At 42.7% G+C, this 24,740-nt stretch overlaps 1 protein-coding gene across 1 annotated transcript; it reads right to left on the reverse strand.

Annotated features, from left to right (window-relative positions):
- Nucleotides 1-935: 935 nt before the first annotated feature.
- LOC110497791 (glutamyl aminopeptidase) lies at nucleotides 936-18,879 on the reverse strand. Its single transcript, XM_021574155.3, has 20 exons — nucleotides 15,575-18,879; nucleotides 12,657-12,798; nucleotides 12,228-12,362; nucleotides 11,724-11,844; nucleotides 11,469-11,623; nucleotides 5,088-5,201; nucleotides 4,843-4,977; nucleotides 4,663-4,728; nucleotides 4,316-4,381; nucleotides 4,022-4,182; nucleotides 3,814-3,896; nucleotides 3,557-3,693; nucleotides 3,391-3,446; nucleotides 3,148-3,298; nucleotides 2,915-2,988; nucleotides 2,712-2,816; nucleotides 2,364-2,537; nucleotides 1,995-2,135; nucleotides 1,763-1,844; nucleotides 936-1,596 (listed from the first exon to the last, which is right to left on the reverse strand). Exons 1-20 carry the CDS (start codon nucleotides 16,213-16,215, stop codon nucleotides 1,447-1,449), a joined length of 2,889 nt encoding a protein of 962 aa, XP_021429830.3. The 5' UTR covers nucleotides 16,216-18,879; the 3' UTR covers nucleotides 936-1,446.
- Nucleotides 18,880-24,740: the final 5,861 nt, after the last annotated feature.

Consider the following 24,740-nt stretch of genomic DNA (forward strand, 5'->3'; position numbering starts at 1 on the left):
TTACATTTAGGTAATTGTTAGATATTACTGCACTGTTGGAGCTAGAAACACAAGCATTTCGCTGCACCCGCAATAACATCTGCTAAACATGTGTATGTGACCAATAACATTTGATTTGATATGACAGACGAATCTGGGTTTGGCGGATGCCAAGAGAACGCTACCTGCCCGAATGCATAGTGCCAACTGTAAAGTTTGGTGGAGAAGGAATAATGGTCTGGGGCTGTTTTTCATGGCTTGGGCTAGGCCCCTTAGTTCCAGTGAATGTAAATCTTAACGCTACAGCACACAATGACATTCTAGACGATTCTGTGCTTCCAACTTTGTGGCAACAGTTTGGGAAAGGCCTTTTCCTGTTTCAGCATGACAATGCCCCTGTGCACAGTGAGATCTATACAGAAATGGTTTGTCGAGATCTGTGTGGAAGAACTTGACTTACCTGCACAGAGCCCTGACCTCAACCCCATTGAACACATTTGGGATGAATTGGAACGGCGACTGCGAGCCAGGCGTAATGGCCCAACATCAGTGCCCAACCTCACTAATGCTCTTGTGGCTGAATGGAAGCAAGTCCGTGCAGCAATGTTCCAACATCTAGTGGAAAGCCTTCCCAGAAGAGTGGAGGCTGTTATCGCAGCAAAGCGGGGACCAACTCCATATTCATGGCAATGATTTTCGAATGAGATGTTCAATGAGCAGGTGTTCACATACTTTTGGTCATGTAGTGTTGGTGCTTCTATATTAACTGGGATTTATTTTGATATGTTGGGGTTAACCATGTACATTTTTATTTCATGACATTATAGCCATAGTCTTCCCGATGCGTTTTACTTTACTGTAATATTAGCATAAACGAACAAAGTATGTTTCTGTGTACAACATTATGCTTTCAAAATGTTCTTCCCTGTGGCAACACACTCATCCAGACAGCAGTATTCACAGTAAGTGCATATACACTCTTCTTTATTTCTTATACATTTGAACACTTTTCATTGTTTGAAACAATTTTGAAATAATCTTTTATACATGTAAATCAACATACCTGGCCAGAGATGAAAAGTTTTCATGGTTATTTAGATCATCTGAAATTCTGTACAAGCACTTCATACAAAATTAAATATTTCTGCATCAAAAACATACTTTTATAAGTAATGCAGGAAAGGCACTAAGTACTGTAAATTGATTCCACTAGATTAAAGATAGAGTATTCCGCTGAGTTACTGGCCGGAATTCAGTCATTTCAGATAGAGTTTTTCTGCCCTTCAGAAGTGTGTTTGATTTGCACAGCAGAGTGCCCAGGATGGAGGGACTTGACACTTGATTTAGAAACAAGCAGTCCTGTGGCATGATCTATCCCTATTGTTGAATGATTGAGTAGAAACCGCATGAAGGTTTGTGATTTGGATTAGGTTTACAGTTCTTTAGTCTTGTGTTGGCCTGATGTCATCAGTAAGTGAAGTTGCTCTCCAGCCATGAGCTGATCTCTGCCTTGTTCCTCCTGACCCATTCAATGTTGTTCTTCACTGTTTCTAGAGCTTGCTGCCTAGGCATCTCCCCAGCCCCGGCATTAGGGTTCAGCTTGAAAAAGTGCTCCATCTAAAATACAACCAAACAGTCAGTCATAAACACAGCCACAGTCTAAAGGCACAATCCACATACATCAGTCAATCTTAAATTCGAGCACACCAGCGCTTGTTTTCGATTTGAGTGGTTTAATGTTAGAGTTATTCCAGTTCTATGAATAGAAGGGCTCTGTCTTAACCTGCCACAGCTGTAGCTCTGTGTTGTAGGTGGTGCTGATTCTGGTCAGCAGGCGTCCCAGGTTCCTGTCATTGATCGTGTATCTGTAACAAAACAAAAGGAGGCTTAATTGCTGCTAATTCAGTCAATTTACTTACAGCATCGCATTCCATGTAGTCACTATCACTTCAATGACTCTGGGCTCAGTGACTCTCCATTCAGACTCAGAGAAGTAAATCAGAGAATGGGCTCACCTGTTCACTAGGTAGTTCCAGTTGAGGACGACCCAGTTCCAGGCCATGGTCTTGCCGTAGCGATTCAGAGAGACATAGCGGACCACAGTGAACAGATCCTGAGTCCTCACAATACTCTCATCTTTACACGCCTCCAGCAAGCTGTGAAACAACACAACACCGTTATCTTAAGCACCATTCTCATAAGCCATATCTAGCTGAACAAACTAAAATATTCCCAGAAAAAAAGTATCACACTTTTGCCAATAAATGTACTCTCGCTCTAGTAATAACTTTTCAATGGATTATGTTAAGAAGTGATTTTGAATAATGCTTTTAAAAATTATATATAAAGAGAAAGTATGAAGAGAATGATTGTTTTTTATTTACTTATTCAGAAGACTGATGTTCTCCACAGATGCCAATCCATACAAGAGCTTGTCCTTCTCTTGGGCCAAACTCTCTGTTTTGTATCTCTCAAACATTACGTTCCACTTCGCCCCAGTGCCTGAGTTCTTCATGCCGTAGCGATACACCAGCAAGCGCAGGTTCACCCCCACAGTGCTGGAGGCCAAAGGTCATGTTACCATTTAGGCTTAGTGGGATAAACAGGATTTTAGGAATAGGAATGCTAATGAAGTAGTTAGTTATGTCCATGTACGGCAGATTGGTTTAGTAAGTAGATCATGTGTCATTTTAGTGATTTTATTCAAGAGTCAAGACTAATACTGTATTTACCTGATGGTTCCTGCGATCCATTGGTCAAATATAGCAGATGCTTCATTTAGAACTTCCTGGTCGCCCATTTGACAAGCAATTTCCAGGACTGTCTCACGCAACAGCCTATACAAAACCAATATAGACAATACAGTTTAGGATCAATATTCAGTAAATACACCAGTGATCTGTCAAATACAGTAGACCGTCTCTCCTAGTCTTACCTATCTCTCTGGCTTCCCACGTCGTCCCATCCCAGTTGCCTGGAGATAGTCTGCACATGCTCACGGAATAATTTCTTTAGGGAAAGTAAGTGACACCCCATGTATGAGTAAACTCACAAGATTATTATTTTGTGTGTGTGTGTGTGTGTGTGTGTGTGTGTGTGTGTGTGTTCTGGTTGGCCAGCAGGGGGCGGAATTCACCTGTTAAATGTTTTTGTTTTTAAATGACTCACCTGGAATTTGGGGTAAAGAACAGTGTCGTCTGATAACATGTCTTGCACATAGGCGATGGAAGAAGACACACGTTTCCAGACGATGTACTCCGTCTCATTGGTCAGGTATTTTGTCAGGTTGAATGCATTTCCATAATCGACAGCGTCTGCCCTGATGAGGCCGATAAGACAACGACATTATGTTTAATCTCAGATTTATATTGACAGATGTACTTCAAGTAAATGTCAGTAGTGTTAATTTACCTTCCCAGAGCAAAGACATCATCAATGTAACTGCATCGGTCAGCAGCGTCTAACTCCTAGTAAAGAAAGTGTCATGCTGATTACCACAAGTTTAACCCATGAACTGGTAAGATTAAAACAATTAATATTGCATCTGATACAATAGTAGCAGTTTGAATTATATTACCTGGTGATTTGTTTGGAGTTGTTGACTAATTGTGCTCCATATGCTGTCAGGGTGATTGACTCTGTAAAATCCAATGTGGTCGTTGTTGACCTTCAGCAGTCCATCCGTAGCAGGTGAATAGCCAGCTAGGACTAGCTCTATTCGTATGACAGACGAACGTGTATGACTTCAATTTGACTAAATACATGATGTTACCAGAGGCTGGAAATGTAATGTTAAAAAGGTCACGTCTAGGATTTGGTCAGAAATATCTTTACCTGGATTGGACTTGTTGAACATGATGGAAATAGACGTATTACTATCCACTGAGTACCACTTAACAGGGATGTTCCACTTGTAACTAAGATAAAAACATAGACCTTTTAAGAAATACTGGTTTCTCCTAAAAAATATAGCTGAAACTATATCCATGGGGAAATCAATCAATTATCACAAAGGGATTTGATAGTGCTGTGAATAACTGACCTGAGTGGTGAGGGTGGCTGGGTGGGATTAGCATTGGGGTCCAACAGGAATCGTCGCTGGGTGAGTTTGGTCTGAGCATTGATGGTAGACAGGTCCAGTACTGGGTAGCCCATCTGTTTGGTCCATGTGTCCATCACGTCTGCTACAGGCAACCCACTCACCTGCAAACAAAATGTTTTAGTGTGTATCATACACATAAAAACACGAAGATAGATGCAGTGAAATAATGTCAATAATATCAACAATTTATATATTTTTGAAGTACTACGACCAAATTAGATATGACAAACATACATTAGCAAGTGATGCCCAAAAGTTGTCTGTTTTGGCATTCTCAAAGTGGAAATCTTTCAAGTATTTCTGTTGAAGGGAGAGAAAAACAGGTTACCATCAATTTAGCAATGTGGCCATCCATAGATTTAATGAGAAATCAAATGTAGGCTATGTATTGCTATGACCCTTTCAAGTTAAGTATTACCATGGTAGAGTGTCTGACAGTAATCATCATTTTAATTCAACAAGGAAGGGATTGCATCTCCCTAACACTCGCTATTACCACATGATTCCGCTATTGACTGAATAGGAATCAAGAGACTTGCTGTAAGGATACTTCTATCGACTCAGATGAAATTGACTCTTACCCGACAGCCATCTCTGAAGTTGTCTCGACCCAACCAGTCCTCCACCATCCTGAGAATTGATGCCCCCTAGAATAACAGTTACAGGAACATGTTTGGAATGAATTTAAGGACTCATTTAATTTCATTACATTTCATTCCATCTCATGAAGTAAGGCGAAAAGAGGCACAGTTTAAGATTACCTTACTGTAGGATATGCTATCAAACACAGAGGTAATCTGAGCCGGAGTTGATACATCCACAATGATTGGATGGGAGGTGACGAGTGCATCGTCCACCATGACAGGAAGTACATCACTGATGATCATGATGTCACGCTGGTAAAGACCGAGACCAAAGTAGATTTAGAATTTATTCATAACCAGAGTTGAGGTTAAAGCAAATCCATTTCAAATCACTCAATTTAGGATCTGTTAGATGGACTCACCATTCCCCAGAGGGGCTCAGCCTCCTCTACACCGATGTACTCAAAGAAACTGGCAAAGCCCTCATTTAGCCAAAGGTCATCCCACCAATCCATTGTCACGATGTTCCCGAACCACTGCAGGAAAATACAACATGCAAAGTTATCTTCCAGCTGACTTTATTTACAAACAAGTGTGTATGGGTGAGTGTGAGGGCGTGCATGTGTGTGTGAGTGCTTGTGTGTTCTGGATACTCCAGCCAACAGTGGGACTCAAAGATAGTTGGACTCATAAATAGCAGGTGAGCCAAGGACACAAAACAACAGAGAAACACACACATACCAGACAAAGTTCCAACAACACAATATTTTCATGCACACACTGCATACAGTATAAAACATAAAACACAGAACAAAGTTACAGACACAATGAGAACATATAAAACCCACATAGTTTCTACTGGTATTTACTAGTGAAGTTAAGTGCTACTCTCACTTTTTCACATTTTCTTATGATATACTCATATATATATATATATATATATATATATATATATATATATATATATATATTTTTTTTTTTAATTTTTATTTTTATTTTATTTATTTAACCAGAAAAAGCCCATTGAGACCCAGAGTCTCTTTTTCAAGGGAGACCTGGCCAAGAAGGCAGCAACAATCAATACATTACATAATTAAAACATACAACAATACAATACAACATGATCCAGCCCCAAAAAAGCATTTACACTCCTCTGTAACAGAGTCTCCCATCAATATTTTAAATTCATTCAGTGGCACTAACATATCTAGATGAAGCATGGATTGTAGACTATTCCATGTGTCTGGTGCACAAGAAGAGAAGGCAGTCTTGCCTAATACTGTGAATGTCCTGGGGACTTTAAGTAGCAACCACCTAGCAGACCAGGTATGGTAACAGCTAGTGGTGAAGGAGACCAGACTACAGAGGTAAAGAGGGAGTTTACCCAAAAGGGCTTTGTCGATGAACACATACAAATGTATCTTTCTGAGCATATAACGTGAGGTCCATCCTACCATATGGTACAATGTGCAATGGTGGGTGAGTGACTTGGCATTTGTAATAAAGCGCAAGGATGCATGATAAACAGAGTCCAGTCTCTGTAAGACGGAGGAGGTTGCATGCATATGCAACAAGTCACTACAATCAATAACAGAGAGAAAAGTGTCCTGAACAAGCTTCTTTCTAGCCGTAAGCAGGAAGCAAGACTTATTACGAAACTAAAAACCCTATTTCAATTTAAGCTTTGTCACAATATTATCCACGTGAACTTTAAAGGACAACTTGTCATCCAACCAAATACCTAGGTATTTGTAGGATGACACTTTTTCAATGGATAAGCCACCAGATGTGACAAGGCTAATGCTCTCTGGCAGAGTTCTAGCTCTGGTAAAGGTCATGAATTTAGTTTTTTGTATATTCAAGACCAATTTGAGATAATAAAGGGAGGCCTGCAGTGATTGAAAAGCAGTCTGGAGCTCTTCAACAGCCTGAACCAGAGAAGGAGCACATGAATATATAACTGTATCATCTGCATATAGATGTAACATTGCTGGTTGCATCCCATTTCCCAAATCATTAATAAAAATTGAGAAGAACACAGGAGCTAAAATGGAACCCTGGGTCACACCTCTATTAATCTCAAGAAAGCTAGACTTGTGATTGTCAGTATATACACATTGTGTTCTGTCAGAAAGATAGTTCCTAAACCAATTTACTGCCCCTTCACTGAGACCAATGTTACTGAGTCTAGCTAGCAACAATTCATGGTCAACTGAATAAAAGGCCTTTTATGAATCCACAAACAGAGCAGCACAACGTTGCTTTTTATCAAGTCCATTAATGATGTCGTTTGCCACTGCCGTAGCTGCAGTTGTGGTGCTGTGCCCCGATCTAAAGCCAGACTGAACCACGCTCAATATGTTCTTTTCAATTAAGAAGTTTAACTGAGTTCACTAGGGATTCATAAACTTTGGCCAAGATAGGGCGTTTAGAGATAGGACGATAGTTATTAGTATCTGAGGGATCTCCACCCTTTAGCAGTGAGAGGACATAAGCTGATTTCCAAATGCTGGGTATGGAATTGTAGACCTCAATGTAAGAAACAGACATATGCTTTTCTGTGGATTTTCATGCTCTTTATTGCTTTTTATGGATTACCGGAGTGTTTTATTTCTTTATGACTGGATCACTATCTGAACTGAACATTGTAAGCATGTTTTCTTGTAACTCTAGGATGTGGTTGCAACTGTGCTGATATTCACCTTCCTGTAAACAGGAAGGTGTGAACAAGGAAAAAGCTCCCAGTTCGCACTTGCCCCTCAGTCCTGTCACTTTGGACAGTTCATAAAACTTTATGGACAGCACCATCACTCTCTTATTGCCCAAAAAAGAAAAAACATCCTCATTGTTGCACATCATAAAAGGCTTAATGGATAACTGGAGGGCTGACGTAAGTCAATAAAACACTATCATTCCCATGAACAAATTCATGGTCAATATCAAACCATTCCAAGCTATTGATTGATACAAAGATAGGGTTGTTCTCTTTTCCAAACTTTGAGCTCTGCCGCTAACATGTGCTTCATGACTTTTCCCTCATCATTTGGGCTTCATCATGGTGACACAATACCGTCAGTGGTGACCCGTCATTCCGGGAAAGGCCACACCTGTTTAGCTATAAAATACATACTGTATTATTGTATACAGTTGAAGTCGGAAGTTTACATACACCTTAGCCAAATACATTTAAACTCAGTTTTCACATTTCCCAACAATTAATCCTAGTAAAAATGCCCTGTTTTAGGTCAGTTAGGATGACCACTTTATTTTAAGAATGTGAAATGTCAGAATAATAGTAGAGAGAATTATTTTGTTCAGCTTTAATTTCTTTCTTCACATTCCCAGTGGGTCAGAAGTTTACATACACTCAATTAGTACTTGGTAGCATTGCCTTTAAATTGTTTAACTTGGGTCAAACGTTTCGGGTAGCCACAAGCTTCCCACAATAAATTGGATGAATTTTGTCCCATTCCTCCTGACAGAGCTGGTGTAACTGAATCAGGTTTGTAGGCCTCCTTGCTTGCACACGCTTTTTCAGTTCTCCCCACAATTTTATATGGGATTGAGGTCAGGGCTTTGTGATGGCCACTCCAATACCTTGACTTTGTTGTCCTTAAGCCATTTTGCCACAACTTTGGAAGTGTCCTTGGGATCATTGTCCATTTGGGAGACCCATTTGTGACCAAGCTTTAACTTCCTGACTGATGTCTTGAGATGTTGCTTCAATATATCCACATCATTTTCTTTCCTCATGATGCCATCTATTTTGTGAATTGCACCAGACCCTCCTGCAGAAAAGCACTCCCACAACATGATGCTGCCACCCCCGTGCTTCACGGTTGGGATGATGTTCTTCAGCTTGCAAGCTTCCCCCTTTCTCCTCCAAACATAACAATGGTCATTATGGCCAAACAGTTCTATTTTTGTTTCATCATTTCTCCAAAAAGTACGATCTTTGTAACCATGTGCAGTTGCAAACCGTAGTCTGGCTATTTTATGGAGGTTTTGGAGCAGTGGCTTCTTCCTTGCTGAGCGGCCTTTCGGGTTATGTCGAGATAGGACTCGTTTTATTGTGGTTATAGATACTTTTGTACCTGTTTCCTCCAGCATCTTCACAAGATCCTTTGCTGTTGCTCTGGGATTGATTTTCACTTTTCGCACCAAAGTACGTTCATCTCTAGGAGACAGAACGCGTCTCCTTCCTGAGCGGTATGACGCCTACGTGGTCCCATGGTGTTTATACTTGTGTACTATTGTTTGTACAAATGAACGTGGTACCTTCAGGCATTTGGAAATTGCTCCCAAGGATGAACCAGACTTGTGGAGGTCTACAATTTATTTTCTGAGGTCTTGGCTGATTTCTTTTGATTTTTCCATGATGTCAAGCAAAGAGGCACTGGGTTTGAAGGTAGGCCTTGAAATACATCCACAGGTACACCTCCAATTGACTCAGGCTAATTTACATAATTTATCAGAAGCTTCTAAAGCCATGACATAATTTTCTGGAATTTTCCAAGCTGTTCAAAGGCACAGTCAACTTAGTGTATCTAAACCTCTGACCCACTGGAATTGTGATACAGTGAATTATAAGTGAAATAGTCTGTTTGTAAACAATTGTTGGAGAAAATACTTGTGTCATGCGCAAAGTAGATGTCCTAACCGACTTGCCAAAACTATAGTTTGTTAACAAGAAATTTTGTAGAGTTGTTGAAAAACAAGTTTTAATGACTCCAACCTAAGTGTATGTAAACTTCCGACTTCAACTGTATATACATTTATAAAAATAATTGCCTGTTTTGCATGTTAGTTTGGCATTAATTCATGTCACATAAAACTGTAATTATTTTTTTTTAAAAACATGGTCTCTATCTTGAGTAAGGCAGCTCCAAAATGCAGGTGTTTCAGTCTAGCTCAGTGCTTACTGTGGTTGAGGGGCAGCCAGCGGAATATACAGAGCGTAGGTGTTGGTAATCTTCTTTAGTTGTGCCATGATTGGCTCAGTGTTCTGTCACTCATGGGGACACTATGTCACCACAGAATCTACAGGGAGAGCTAGGCAGTTCAAGCCCCCTTGGGTGCTGCCATAGATTTACATTAGAAGTGCCCATCCAAGAAGGCTCAAGGTCATCGGCCACAGATAAAATGTATGTCAAATCACCTTATATCTACTGTAGCTTTAATTGGACTGATCATGTTGCTTTCTAAATCTCAGCTAGCAAGCTAGACAAGCAGTCATCGTCGCGTAAACAATCTACTGGCAATTCCTTTTCAATCCTTGTCATATGAAGATAAATTATAGATAAAAGGTATCGGTGCTCATCGTCCATCGGACATAAACATTACACAACAAGTCGGAAATCGCAATTTCAACAATGAGTGGGTCACCCGCTAACACGCGCATCATCCTCTCAGCCGCAAGCGTTGCAAAGCAATCACTATTTTGCTTCGACAGGCTGCTATTTGGTGGCGAGGGTGTGTGGTCCAAGTCTGGGTTTAAGAATTTAAAACATCTGTCTGAAAGTGTCTCTTTTCCAAGCTTAAAAATATAAACATTGGGGCCTCCCGAGTGGCGCAGTGGTCTAAGGCACTGCAGTGCTAGCTGTGCCACTAGAGATTCTGGGTTCGAGTCCAGGCTCTGTCACAACTGGCCATGACCCTCCCCAATCCCAGGGAAGGGTTTGGCCGGCAGGGATGTCCTTGTCCCATCGCGCACTAGCGACTCCTGTGGCGGGCTGGGCGCAGCGCCAGGTACAGTATACACGTGTTTCTTCCAACACATTGGTGTGGCTGGCTTCCGGGTTAAGTGGGCATTGTGTCAAGAAGCAGTGCGGCTTGGACGCACGACTCTTGACCATTACCTCTCCCAGGTCCATTCAGGAGTTGCAGCGATGAGACAAGTTCTCCATGGCACCTGTACCAATTGGATACCACGAAAAAGGGGTAAAAAAAAAGATTCACTTGCAACACCATGGGCCAGAAAAAGTTGAATACATTGGACATGCTGTTAATCAAGCATGACTTCTGCTGCGAACAAAACAACTAGAAACTCGGAACTGGGAATTCAGTGACGAGCTCCGATTGGGAAAATACATCTTGAACGGTCATCCAACTCGGAATTCCAAACCGAGAACTACGGCCTCTTCTAGAGCAACGACCTGAAGATCACTGACGTCATGATTCAACCTTGGTTTTTTTTTGTTCCCAGTTGTGTTGAAAGCCCCTTTGACAACAAAATGTGACAACAAGAAGGACCGCTGCGCCACCTCCCTGTCCAAGTGAGCACAGCACAACAACGGTGAGTCCAAAAATGGCTTGTATGCTGCTGCATAAATTAGCTCAAGTGCTTTTCTTCATGAGGAGAGGATACTAAATAATGTTGTTGGATCTGTAACCACGTTTGCCAGTGGCATTCTCTTCCCATTCAATTATTTGTTTTCATACAAAAAGTTCAGTAATAGACGCATGTAATTCCAGTTGATATTGTGAGGGTCGTTTTTTGTTTTGTTGTCACCGTTATAGTGCAATTAATGTATTGTTTAGTGTTTTGTTGTGTAGTGGCTTTGTGGCATGCATAAAAATATGAGTTTGCCCCACCAAAATGTACACGCTAAATCGTCACCGAATACTGTAATATCATTTTGGGGTGATTGAGTTTGGGTCCCTCTATGACTATGACTATGAAATATGTTTTTTAATTTTCCACTATAAGATGTTTTCCATTAGTTTTCCACTATAATCACTTTTGAATGTTTTCTCGTGGTTGTGTTTCTGTTGTGGGAATGTTGGAGACAGGTGTTTCTCACCTGGTGGACCAGCTCATGAGCGATGACGCTAGCCACACGTTGTTTGTTGTACGATGACGACTGGTTCTCATCATAGAGGAGGTTGGCCTCCCTGTAGGTGATCAGACCCCAGTTCTCCATGGCACCTGTGCCAAAGTCAGGGATGGCAATCTTATCTGGAAAAACAAAAATTGCAAGCATGTGTGTATAAGTCATTATGAATTAATTGTATCCAGTAGTTACAACAGTTCACAAACAGAGGAGATATCAAATTACCTAGCTTTGGGATGGAGTATGTCATGTCGAAATATTCCTCAAAGTAGTCAAAAATGATCTTGGTTGTGTTAGCAGCATACTCTGCTGTCGCAATTTGTGCAGGCTGTGCATAGATTCGCAACTGGAAGAAAATGATTAAAAGCAAAGTTGTTGAGGTAGGTTATGGGAGTGTGTATACACTACAGTATGTGCGAGCATGCCTGTGTACATACATGCGTGCATTTAATCAACACAGTGTTTATAATGATTTAGATTTTCTCCAAAACATTGTAAAGTGTAACTAACTGCTGAAATCTCAACACAACAATTAAATAAACTTTTTACCTAGCTTTTACACCATTTAAAACTTTGAACTGGACAGGCTTAAGGTAAAGTGTTACAATATTTACTCTCAATATACTCTGTAGACTATAAAATATGACTTTCAACAGTAAATATTTTCTTAGTTTAATGCAGTAGAGGGACCAGTGAAAATGACTGCTGAGAAAAATTGCAAGTACTTACAGGAATTCCTCTAGACGATTTCCTTTCCACAAACGTAAACTGGTGCACAGCAAAACATACCAAATAGGTACTCATTGGAACGGATCTCTGGAAGGACGTTTTGATCTTATTGTCAGGAAGCAGCTCTGGGGCGCCCTGGAGAGGAAGAAGGTCTGTGGTTTAATACAGATGTGAGTCAACCTCTCTAATGGTTGTGTTCTCAGCACCAAGGACCCAAAGCAAAAGATTGATGGCTCCTGCTTTTGCATTCATGGCACTGAATCTCTTCTCCCTCTTAGTGACTTCCATTGCAGCTTCAAGTAAACTAACGGATAACACTATGCACACCTTTTTTTGTGATAGATTGTGGATACATTATATGCATTTATTTGGTATGTTTTATAAGGAGCAATTTGTTACTATGAAATGTTTTTCTTGAAAAGACTGTACCTCCACTGGCATATTGGAGAGGGCTTCATAGTCCTTGTCATGGGTGATGGAAATCTTGTAGGTGGCCTTCTGGTTTGGCTCATCAAAACAGGGGAAAGATTTGCGGGCGTCTGTCGGCTCATGGTCGGTGGCAGCAATTTTTCTTGGAAGAAAAAGAAACATGGCATGACTAAGTCACCCCTTTATATGACTTTTTATTAGACTGTTGTGTACAATAAATGTTTAAGTATACAGCGATTACTGGATTGTGGCTGCTAAATGTGCTTGAGCAAAGAGAAAATTTACATTTCATGGCCAAGGCTGCAAGTAGCTTTACTACACCTGTCCACCTTTCAAGTCATACTTATCGACACACTAAAAACTACACTACAGTCGTGGCCAAAAGTTTTAAGAATGACACAAATATGAATTTTCACAAAGTCTGCTGCCTCATGTATGATGGCAATTTGCATATACTCCCGAATGTTATGAAGAGTGATCAGATTAATTGCAATTAATTGCAAAGTCCCTCTTTACCATGCAAATTAACTGAATCCCAAAAAAAACATTTCAGCCCTGCCATAAAAGAACCAGCTGACATCATGCTAGTGATTCTCTCGTTAACACAGGTGTGAATGTTGACGAGGAGAAGGCAGGAGATCACTCTGTCATGCTGATTGAGTTCGAATAACAGACTGGAAGCTTCAAAAGGAGGGTGGTGCTTGGAATCATTGTTCTTCCTCTGTCAACCATGATTACCTGCAATGAAACACGTGCCGTCATCATTGCTTTGCACAAAAAGGACTTCACAGGCCAGGATATTGCTGCCAGTAAGATTGCACCTAAATCAACCATTTATCGGATCATCAAGACCTTCAAGGAGAGCGGTTCAATTGTTGTGAAGAAGGCTTCAGGGTCCAGCAAGCGCCAGGACCGTCCCCTAAAGTTGATTCAGCTGTGGGATCGGGGCACCACCAGTACAGGGCTTGCTCAGGAATGGCAGCAGGCAGGTGTGAGTGCATCTGCACGCACAGTGAGGCGAAGACTTTTGGAGGATGGCCTGGTGTAAAGAAGGGCAGCAAAGAAGCCACTTCTCTCCAGGTAAAACATCAGGGACAGACTGATATTCTGCAAAAGGTACAGGGATTGGACTGCTGAGGACTGGGGTAAAGTCATTTTCTCTGATGAATCCCCTTTCTGATTGTTTGGGGCATCTGGAAAAAAGATTGTCCGGAGAAGACAAGGTGAGCGCTACCATCAGTCCGGTGTCATGCCAAGAGTAAAGCATCCTGACCATTCATGTGTGGGGTTGTTTCTCAGCCAAGGACACAGCCATGAATAAAGAATGGTACCAACACATCCTCCGAGACCAACTTCTCCCAACCATCCAGGAACAGTTTGGTGACAAACAATGGCCTTTCCAGCATGATGGAGCACCTTGCCATAAGGCAAAAGTGATAACTAAGTGGCTCGGGGAACAAAACATTGATATTTTGGGTCCATAGCCAGGAAACTCTCCAGACCTTAATCCCATTGAGAACTTGTGGTCAATCCTCAAGAGGCGGGTGGACAAACAAAACCCCACAAATTCTGACAAACTCCAAGCATTGATTATGCAAGAATGGGCTGCCATCAGTCAGGATGTGACCCAGAAGTTAATTGACAGCATGCCAGGGCAGATTGCAGAGGTCTTGAAAAAGAAGGGTCAACACTGCAAATATTGACTCTTTGCATCAACTTAATGTAATTGTCAATAAACGCCTTTGACACTTATGAAATGCTTGTAATTATACTTCAGTTATCCATAGTAACATCTGAAAAAAATATCTAAAGACACTGAAGCATCAAAATTTGTGGAAATTAATATTTGTCTTTCTCAAAACTTTTGGCCACGACTGTACATTATCAACACTATCATTTTAACTTTGAATAAGAGCAACTTAACCGATAACGTACTGTGACGGGTAAATATACTCTTACCTAACGGAAGTTCAACCATGGTCCTATTAGTGTTAAGAATCAATGCACTCCCTGGGAAAATAACTACTGTGAAAAAAAATGACGAGGTTTATTTTTCCCTCATTGGTTTCATCCCATTACACCCCTGTCTCTTTAGTGTGACATAAAGTACTAACAGATGGTGTGCTGCTGGGCCTCATGTGCACGCATACACACACAGACAAGCACAGATGCACACACTCACATTCAGCTAAACTCAGCTGTCAACACTCAGATTACGTCTCGTAAACTTGTTCCCAAAAGGAAATTGTCCTTGAAGGAATTTGGCTGAGGGTCTAAAGTTCTGCAGATTTTCTTCCCTATCCCACATTGCATAATGGAGTCATGGTTATAGATCTATTCAAATGGGTCCAAAGTAGCATATGCAGCACTCATAACACTGAGCATGTGAGGGATTTAGCTGCATTGTAACCATTCTCAGCAATCATTAATTTATGTCTTCGTAAATATTGTCTTCCCCTACGCCTTGATCAGACGGACAGTGTCATTGCTTCAATGCTGAGTAATAAATTCCGCAGTTATACATTTTAACTTGATATGGCTCTGACGAAGGCCGTGAGGCCGATATGTAAGCTTATTAAATATCGGTGATACTATCAAGAGCAGTGTGCGGTTTCCTTTTTCCTTCAACTGGATATGTGTGCAACAAAAGTTAAAAGTTCACCTTTTGATACTATTTCTGTCAAGTATACGAATACAATTTGATGTATACGTTGGATATATCCAACGCATGCACCACAATAGAACACAGAACGCACTGCAACTGCCTCTGCAACATAATGCTGCAAGGCAAATGCAGCGTTCCATTGGAAATGAAGGTAATTCTGGTGTACCAAAATGCATACATGCATGGAGACACACAAAAACAAACTGAAATACACCCAATCTATAACCACAAATGCATGCCTCGAAGGACTTACTTGGTGGCCCCATTTTCTGTGTAGGTGACTCTGTAGAAGCCCACCAGAGATCCGTTGAGCCAGCCCTGGAAGTCCAGGGTGAGGATGTACACCTCATTGGGCTTGGTGGCCGCAAGCTCCTCCTCCGCCTCCACTACGACATACTCCTGCAGTTTGAACTCAAAGCAACCCTTGATGGCCACAGTCACATCCCTCTGAGCCTGTGGGGTTTTCAGGACAAGCCTGGGGACTGCCCTGACGAAAGTCTCCCGGATGTGGAGCCACAGGTGCCTCGTGGGTCGTCTCACCTCCAGGTGCACGGATACATTCCCCATGTAGAGGTCAGTGGTCAGGTCAGGCTCCAGGTGGAGGTCATAGTGCACCGGCTTCACGTAGTCCGGCAGCCGGAAATTCTTCCAGTCCCCGTCAGTGTTGTTGGAGGGCTTGCAGGGCCCCCTGTCAGCTGGTGGGGGAGGGGAGGTGGGCTTGGGGGGTCCCTCGGTGGGGGCCGGGTCAGCCGGGGTACTGTCGGGCTGTGTGAGGCCCACCCCCAGCCCCACAGCTACAGCTGACACCACCACCACAGCACAGATGAGGGCCACATGCTTTCCTCGGATGCAATACCTCTTCTCCTCCTTCTCAAAGTCCAGGCTTTCAACCATGGTGCCCGCCTTGGTGGCCCAAGACAAAATGCTGTGGCCTCAGATATCTTCTGAATCCCCTACTGGAGGAATAACGTAAGGAAAGAAAACACTATTTCCTGATCAGATTTCCAAGGAGTTGCAGCTGACCACAGATCAGTTCCTGTAAAACCTGATAAAAGAGAACCCTAGGTTGAGCTAATCTGAAACTAACAGCTTATCATTCAGAGTTCCAGCATATCAAAGATGAAAAACTATTGGTCTGAGTTGATCCAAGCTCAGTCTGCCTGCCATCGAGTGCAAGGCTGCCTGTGGGAGGTGGAGAGAGGTTAGCTGGAGCGGTGGAGAGGAGGTGGAGAAGGAGGAGCAGGGTTGCTGAGGGGGAGTCTACAATAGAGAGAGGGAATACCACGCACTGGAGGCAAATCTTATACACTAATGCAGGGCAGTTGTTTTTCAGTGGGCATTGCGTATACATATACTCACTTCTTAATCCCCACTGATGCATATCAAAGTAGTGTAGTGGAGGTTAAGGCCTACGCCATATCAATTATGTACATTGCCTTCGGAAAGTATTCAGACCAATTTACCTTTTCCACATTTTGTTAAGTTACAGCCTTATTCTAAAATAGATAAATATTTTTTAAATCCTCATCATTCTACACACAATACCCCATAATGACAAAGTGAAAACAGGTTTTAGACATTTTTGCAAATTTAGTAAACAAAAAAACTGCAATACCTTATTTACATAAGTATTCAGACCCTTTGCTATGAGACTCGAAATTGAGCTCAGGTGTATCCTGTTTCCATTGGTCATCCTTCAGATGTTTCTACAACTTGACTGGAGTCCACCTGTGATCAATTCAAAAACCTGGACATGATTTGGAAAGGCACACACCTGTCTATATAAGGTCCCACCGTTGACAGTGTATGTCAGAGCAAAAACCAAGCCACGAGGTCGAAGGAATTGTCTGTAGAGCTCAGGATTTTGTTGAGGCACAAATCTGGGAAGGATAGCAAAAAAAATTCTGCAGCATTGAAGGTCCCCAAGAACACAGTGGCCTCCATTCTTAAATAGAGGAAGTTTGGAATAACCAAGACTCTTCCTAGAGCTGGCCGCCCGGCCAAACTGAGCAATCGGAGAAGGGCCTTGGTCCTGGAGGTGACCAAGAACCTGATGGCCACTCTGACAGAGCTCCAGAGTTCTTCTGTGGAGATGGGAGAAACTTCCAGAAAGACAACCATCTCTGCAGCACTTCACCAATCAGGCATTTGTAGTAGAGTGGCCCAGACAGAAGCCACTCCTCAGTAAAAGGCACATGACAGCCCGCTTGAAGTTTGCCAAAATTCACCTAAAACACTCTCAGACCATGAGAAACAAGATTCTCTGGTCTGATGAAACCAAGATTGAACTCTTTGGCCTGAATGCCAAGCGTCACATCTGGAGGAAACCTGATACCATCCCTACGGTGAAGCATGGTGGTGGCAGCGTCATGCTGTGGGGATGTTTTTCAGTGGCAGGGAGTGTGAGAATAGTCTGGGTCGAGGCGAAGATGAACGGAGCAAAGTAGAGAGAGATCCTTGATGATAACCTGTTTCAGAGTGCTCAGGACCTCAGACTGGGGTGAAGGTTCCCCTTCCAACAGGACAACGACCCTAAGCACACAGCCAAGACAACGCAGGAGTGGCTTCGGGACAAGTCTCTGAATGTCCTTAAGTGGCCCAGCCAGAGCCCAGATTTGAACCCAATCGAAACATCTCTGGAGAGACCTGAAAATAGCTGTGCAGCGACACTCCCGAAATCACCTGACCGAGCTTGAGAGGATCTGCAGAGAAGAATGGGAGAAACTCCCCAAGTACAGGTGTGCCAAGCTTGTAGCGTCATACCCAAGGAGACTCGAGGCTGTAATTGCTGCAAAATGTGCTTCAACAAAGTACTGAGTAAAGAATCTGAATATCTGCAGTGTATGTAAATATGATATTTCCATATTTATTTTTAATACATTTTCAAAAATGTCTAAAACCAGTTTTGGCTTTGTCATCATGGGGTATTGTGTGTAGATTGATGAGGGGTGGAAACGATTTAATGAATTTTAGAATAAGATTGCAACGTAACAAAATGTGGAAAATGTCTAGCCGTCTGTATACTTTCCGGATGGATTGTATAAATTATCAAATCATCCGCATTCTAAAGTGGATTGAAGTCCCGGGGTTCCTTCCAACTTCTTCTAGATGCTTATTTTTTTGCGGGGGAAGAGAGACCCGACGGAACTACAACTTCCATTTAAGAACAAAACGGAACTCAACAGCAGAGGTACCGTTTCCGGTTGGTTTTTCTTTGGATTTTCTCCTACCATATCTATTGTGTTATAGTCTTATACATTATTTTAACATTTCCACAAACTTCAAAGTGTTTTCTATCCAATGGTACCAATTATATGCATATCCTGGCTTCTGGGCCTGAGTAACAGGCAGTTTACTTTGGGCACGTCAGTCAGGCGGAAAGTCAGAAAAAAGAACCGTAGCCCTGTGCTGCCCTGTATACATAGACATGGAATCACTGGCCACTTTAATAATGGAACACTAGTCACATTAATAATGTTTACATACTGCTTTACTAATTTCATATTATATACTGTATTCTATTCAACTGTATTTTAGTCAATGCCACTCCGACATTGCTCGCCCTAACATTTATATATTTCTTAATTCCATTCACTTGTTTTTAGATTTGTGTGTATTGTTATGAATTGTTAGATACTACTGCACTGTTGGTGCTTAGGAACACAAGCATTTCGGTACACCCAAAATAACATCTGCTAAATATGTGTATGTGACCAATAAAATGTGATTTTATTTGATTTGATTTATGTAGGCCCTAACAGTTTGTGGGCATCATTTGTCACCGTTGTAGTGCAATGAATGTATTGTTTAGTGTTGTGGCTTTGCTGGCATGCATTAAAAAATATATATATATATTTGTTTGCCCCACCAAGATTTACATCCTAAAATAACCGCTGCATGGTGGATATATTTCGCACTGCCGTGATTTTAGGTCATTCATAGTACACTGTTTCTCATCTAATTTTTCACACGGGGCGGGGCGCCTTCGCCAGGCGGGCTGTTTGCGAAATTTTGTGCAAAATTTTTGTATAGCCACTTCTCCATGCACATCAACACCACTGTATGCATGAATAAATACATGAAGGTGAAGAGCTTCCAAACTGTCAGATTATTAGAACATTTGGTACACACATGCTCTCCTCAGAATATCTATCAATCAAATGTATTTATAAAGCCCTTCTTACATCAGCTGATGTCACAATGTGCTATACAGAAACCCAGCCTAAAACTCCAAACAGCAAGCAATGCAGGTGTAGAATAGGAGACTTTCCTTGATTAAATGTAGGTAGCATGGTTTCCTTGTTACTTCAACTTACTTTACTTGCACAGTGTACACCTTTGCCTCTTCAGTGTATGTCTATAACATCCTAACACAAGTATGAGACAGTATTCAAAGAATGCATTGCTCATCATATAAAAGTACAATTTTTACAATGAAATATGACAATCAATGATGTTCATAGACACTGTGGTATCTTAATCAATCCTATTCCAAGATGGTGTAGCAGTCAGGAGTCTTTTGTCTTCATCTTGTCGTGTCCCGGGTATATCTTCTATACATTTTTTTTCTCCGCATATATATTTTTTCTATTTTTCTTAACCCCAAACTTTAACATACTCTCCTGCAACCCATCTCACCCAATGTGGTATGGATCTGCTATTTTCTTTACTTTAGAACTGGAACCCCCAACAGCAGCTAGCCAGCTAACTAGCTACTAGGTAGTAGTTAGCTAGCCACTGCTAGCGGTCATCAGCTACCCTTCAGCCCGGTCAACTCCTGCCAGTGTGAGGTTCTGTGTTATGCACTATAGCCCGTTACCATATCATATGTGATTTAATATTATCTGCTGTTGGCTTGTGTGGGTGTATGTGTTATGCAACATAGCTGACTTGAGACATTGTTAACAGTTTCAGGGCCATGGGCCTTTCTCGTGATGGAAAAATACAGAAAAAGAACGTAGTGTAGAGAACAAATGGTCTTTTGTTAGATAACAGGAGCCAGGTGTGTGATAACTGTATCGAGTGTGTGAGCGTATAGATATTCTACACAACTACAACGACTGACCGCTGAAGCGCCTAGGGGGCTGGGACCAGCTCGTGTGCCAACAATCAACGATAGGCTGAGTGAGTTTAAACCACGCCCAGACTCTACTCTGTGACAGGCCAGCTCAGAAGCGGGAACTACTTCTGTCAGAGTATATTATAATAACTTTGTCAGGAACAAGTTAGTTCTCTGTTCTACCCTGCGTGGTGTTACAGCAAACCCGTATATACGAAAATTGCATTTACCACTTATTGCTTAGCTAATAAAAAGTACATAGTATACAATACGGTGACTCAGTGTCATACTTATCCTGATACTAGATTTGATTGACTCAACCCTTAACACCAGTCTGCACAGCGTGATTCAACCCAGAGCTTATCAGACTTATTTTTCTCCATATCCCCAGATTCCCACCGCAAGTTCTGAACCTCTTCACCTGGATCATCACAGCTAGGCTAGCTAGCTGCTATCCGATTGGCTTCTCCTGGCTAACGTCTCTGTCCCGAAGCAAGCACCAATTAGCCTGTGTAATATTTGTGTTGTGGAGAAATGACCAGGCAGGAGACGGGAGTACAGTTAGTTTTTGTTTAGTCAAAACCCCTCGTGCTCTACAGTTCGCGGCACCCCAGTGCGCATGTGCATTTCCTATTAGGTGTAGTAACGTAACACTGTCGTAATGCATTACTGCTTAGTAACAGCACAGTAACTAATATAAACCGATGTAGATCCCAGATACTACAGCCTGGAGCTAGCCTTTGCAAGGCCCATCTCCCGGCTAGCTGAAGAGGTCCATCAGCCACTCCTTGGGCTACAATACCTATTTTGCCAATTGGCCTGGACCCCTTTTATTGCCAATATGGAGCCCCGCCGATCCATCATGACTGGACTACTGACGTAATCCGCCCGAGTTTTTTTTTTCAACAGGCGCCTCCATTGCGACGTCCCCTAAATGCCCATCTGCTAGCCTGCTAGCCGTGGCCCGCTAGCTGCCTAGAGCATAACGGACTGTTAGCTGAAGAGGTCCATCGGGCTACTATACATATTTTGCCAATTGGCCTGGACCCTTTTACTACACGGACCCCTGCTGATCCATCATGACTGGTCTGCCGACGTAACTGCACGAGGTGGCTACAACAGACTTCTTCCTTCGCGACGTCCCTCTAAAGCCCTTCCGCTAGCCTGCTATCCTCGGCCCGCTAGCTGTCTGAATCTCCGTGCCTCCAGCCCGCCGGCTACGCATGCCTCTCCCTTATGTCAATATGCCTTGTCCATTTTTGGTTAGCTGTTTTGGTTAGTGATTATTTTCTTATTTCACTGTAGAGCCTCCAGCCCTGCTCAATATGCCTCTGCTAAACCTCTCGCCCCACCTCCCACATGCGGTGTCCTCACCTGGTTTAATTGATGTCTCTAGAAACAATACATCTCTCATCATCACTCAATGCTTAGGTTTACCTCCACTGTACTCACATCCTACCATACCTTTGTCTGTACATTATGCATTGAATCTATTCTACCGCGCCCAGAAACCTGCTCCTTTTACTCTCTGTTCTAAATGCACTAGACGACCAGTTCTTATAGACTTTAGCCGTACCCTTATCCTACTCTTCCTCTTCTCCTCTGCTGATGCAAAGGGTAATCCAGGCCCTGCAGTGCCTAGCTCCACACCCATTCCACAGGCGCTCTCATTTGTTGACTTCTGTAACCGTAAAAAAGCCTTGGTTTCATGCATGTTAACATTAGAAGCCTCCTCCCTAAGTTTGTTTTATTCACTACTTTAGCACACTCTGCCAACCCATATGTCCTAGTCGTGTTTGAATCCTGGTGTAGGAAGGCCACCAAAAACCCTGAAATTTCAATCCCTAACTATAACATTTCCCGACAAGATAGAACTGCTAAAGGTGGCGGAGTTGCAATCTACTGCAGAGATAGCCTGCAGAGTTTTGTCTTACTATCCAGGTATGTGCCCAAACAATTTGAGCTTCTACCTTTAAAAATCCACCTTTCCAGAAACAAGTCTCTCACCGTTGTCGGTTGCTATAGACAACCTTCTGCCCCCAGCTGTGTCCTGGACAGCATATGTGAATTGATTGCCCCCCATCTAACTTCAGAGCTCGTGCTGTTAGGTGACCTGAACTGGGACATGCTTAACACCCCGGCCATCCTACAATCTAAGCTTGATGCCCTCAATCTCACACAAATTATCAATGAACCTATCAGGTACAACCCCAAATCCGTAAACATAGGCACCCTCAAAGATATCATCCGAACCAACCAGTCCTCCAAATACAACTCTGCTGTCTTCAACCAGGATCTAAGCGATCACTGCCTCATTGCTTGCGTCCGTAATGGGTCTGCGGTCAAACGACCACCCCTCATCACTGTCAAACGCTCCCTAAAACACTTCAGCGAGCAGGCCTTTCTAATAGACCTGGCCCGGGTATCCTGTAAGGATGTTGACCTCATTCCGTCAGTAGAAGACGCCTGGTTATTCTTTAAAGTGCTTCCTCACAATCTTAAATAAGCATGCCCAATTCAAAAAATTGTAGAACCAGAAACAGATATAGTCCATGGGTCACTCCAGACCTGACTGCCCTTGACCAGCACAAAAAAAATCTGGGGCATACTGCATTAGTATCGAATAGCCCCCGATATGCAACTTTTCAAACAGAAATTTGCATCCTGCAGCACAAACTCCAAAAAGTTCTGGGACACTGTAAAGTCCATGGAGGATAAGAGCACCTCCTCCCAGCTGCCCACTGCACCGAGGCTAGGAAACACTGTCACCAGCGATAAATCCACGATAATTGAGAATTTCAATAAGCATTTTTCTACGGCTGGTCATGCTTTCCACCTGGCCACCCCTACCCCGGTCAACAGCCCTGTACCCCCCACAGCAACTTGCCAAAGCCTCCCCATTTCTCCTCCACCCAAATCCAGATAGCTGATGTTCTGAAAGAGCTGCAAATCTGGACCCTACAAATCAGCAGGACTAGAAAATTTGGACACTCTCTTTCTAAAATTATCAGTCGAAATTGTTGCAACCCCTATTACTAGCCTGTTCAACCTCACTTTCATATTGTCTGAGATCCCCAAAGATTGGAAAGCTGCCGTGGTCATCCCCCTCTTCAAAAGGGGAGACACTCTAGACCCGAACTGCTACAGACCTATATCTATCCTACCCTGCCTTTCTAAAGTCTTCGAAAGCCAAGTTAACAAACAGATCTCCAACCATTTAGAATCCCACCGTACCTTATCTGCTATGCAATCTGGATTCCGAGCTGGTCTTTGGTGCACCTCAACCTCGCTCAAGGTCCTAAACTATATCATAACTGCCATTGATAAGAGACAATACTGTGCAGCTGTATTCATAGACCTGGCCAAGGCTTTCGACTCTGTCAATCACCACATTCTTATCGGCAGACTCAACAGCCTTTGTTTCTCAAATGACTGCCTCGCCTGGTTCACATACTACTTATCAGACAGAGTTCAGTGTATCAAATCAGAGGGCCTTTTGTCCGGACCTCTGGCAGTCTCTATGGGGTGCCACAGTGTTCAATTCTCAGGCCGACTCTTTTCTCTGTATACATTAATGATGTTGCTCTTGCTGCTGATGATTCTCTGATCCACCTCTACGCAGACGACACCATTCTGTATTCTTCTGGCCCTTCTTTGGACACTGTGTTAACTAACCTCCAGACGAGCTTCAATGACATACAACTCTCCTTCCATGGCGTCCAACTGCTCTTAAATGCAAGTAAAACTAAATGCATAGTCTTCAACCGATCGCTACCAGCACCTGCCCGCCCGCCCGTCCAGCATCACTACTCTGGACAGTTCTGACTTAGAATATGTGGACATCTACAAATACCTAGGTGTCTGGTAAGACTCTCCTTCCAGACTCACATTTAGCATCTCCAACACAAAATGAAATCTAGAATCGGCTTCCTATTTCGCAACAAAGCATCCTTCACTCATGCTGCCAAACATACCCTCGTAAAACTGACTATCCTACCAATCCTTGAGCTTCCAACACTCTACTCAGCAAATTGGATGCAGTCTATCACAGTGCCGTCCGTTTTATCACCAAAGCCCCATATACTACGCACCACTGCGACCTGTATGCTCTTGTTGGCTGGCCCTCGCTTCATATTCGTCGCCAACCCCACTGGCTCCAGGTCATCTATAAGTCTTTGCTAGGTAAAGCCCCGCCTTATCTCAGCTCACTGGTCACCATAGCAGCACCCACCAGTAGCACGTGCTCCAGCAGGTATATTTCACTGGTCAACCCCAAAGCCAATTCCTCCTTTGGCCGCCTTTCCTTCCAGTTCTCTGCTGCACATTCATTTTCTGCACATCTATCACTCCAGTCTCTATC

This window comes from Oncorhynchus mykiss, chromosome 19 (genome assembly GCF_057628025.1).
Source record: "Oncorhynchus mykiss isolate SJ-2025 chromosome 19, ASM5762802v1, whole genome shotgun sequence".
NCBI lineage: Eukaryota > Metazoa > Chordata > Actinopteri > Salmoniformes > Salmonidae > Oncorhynchus > Oncorhynchus mykiss.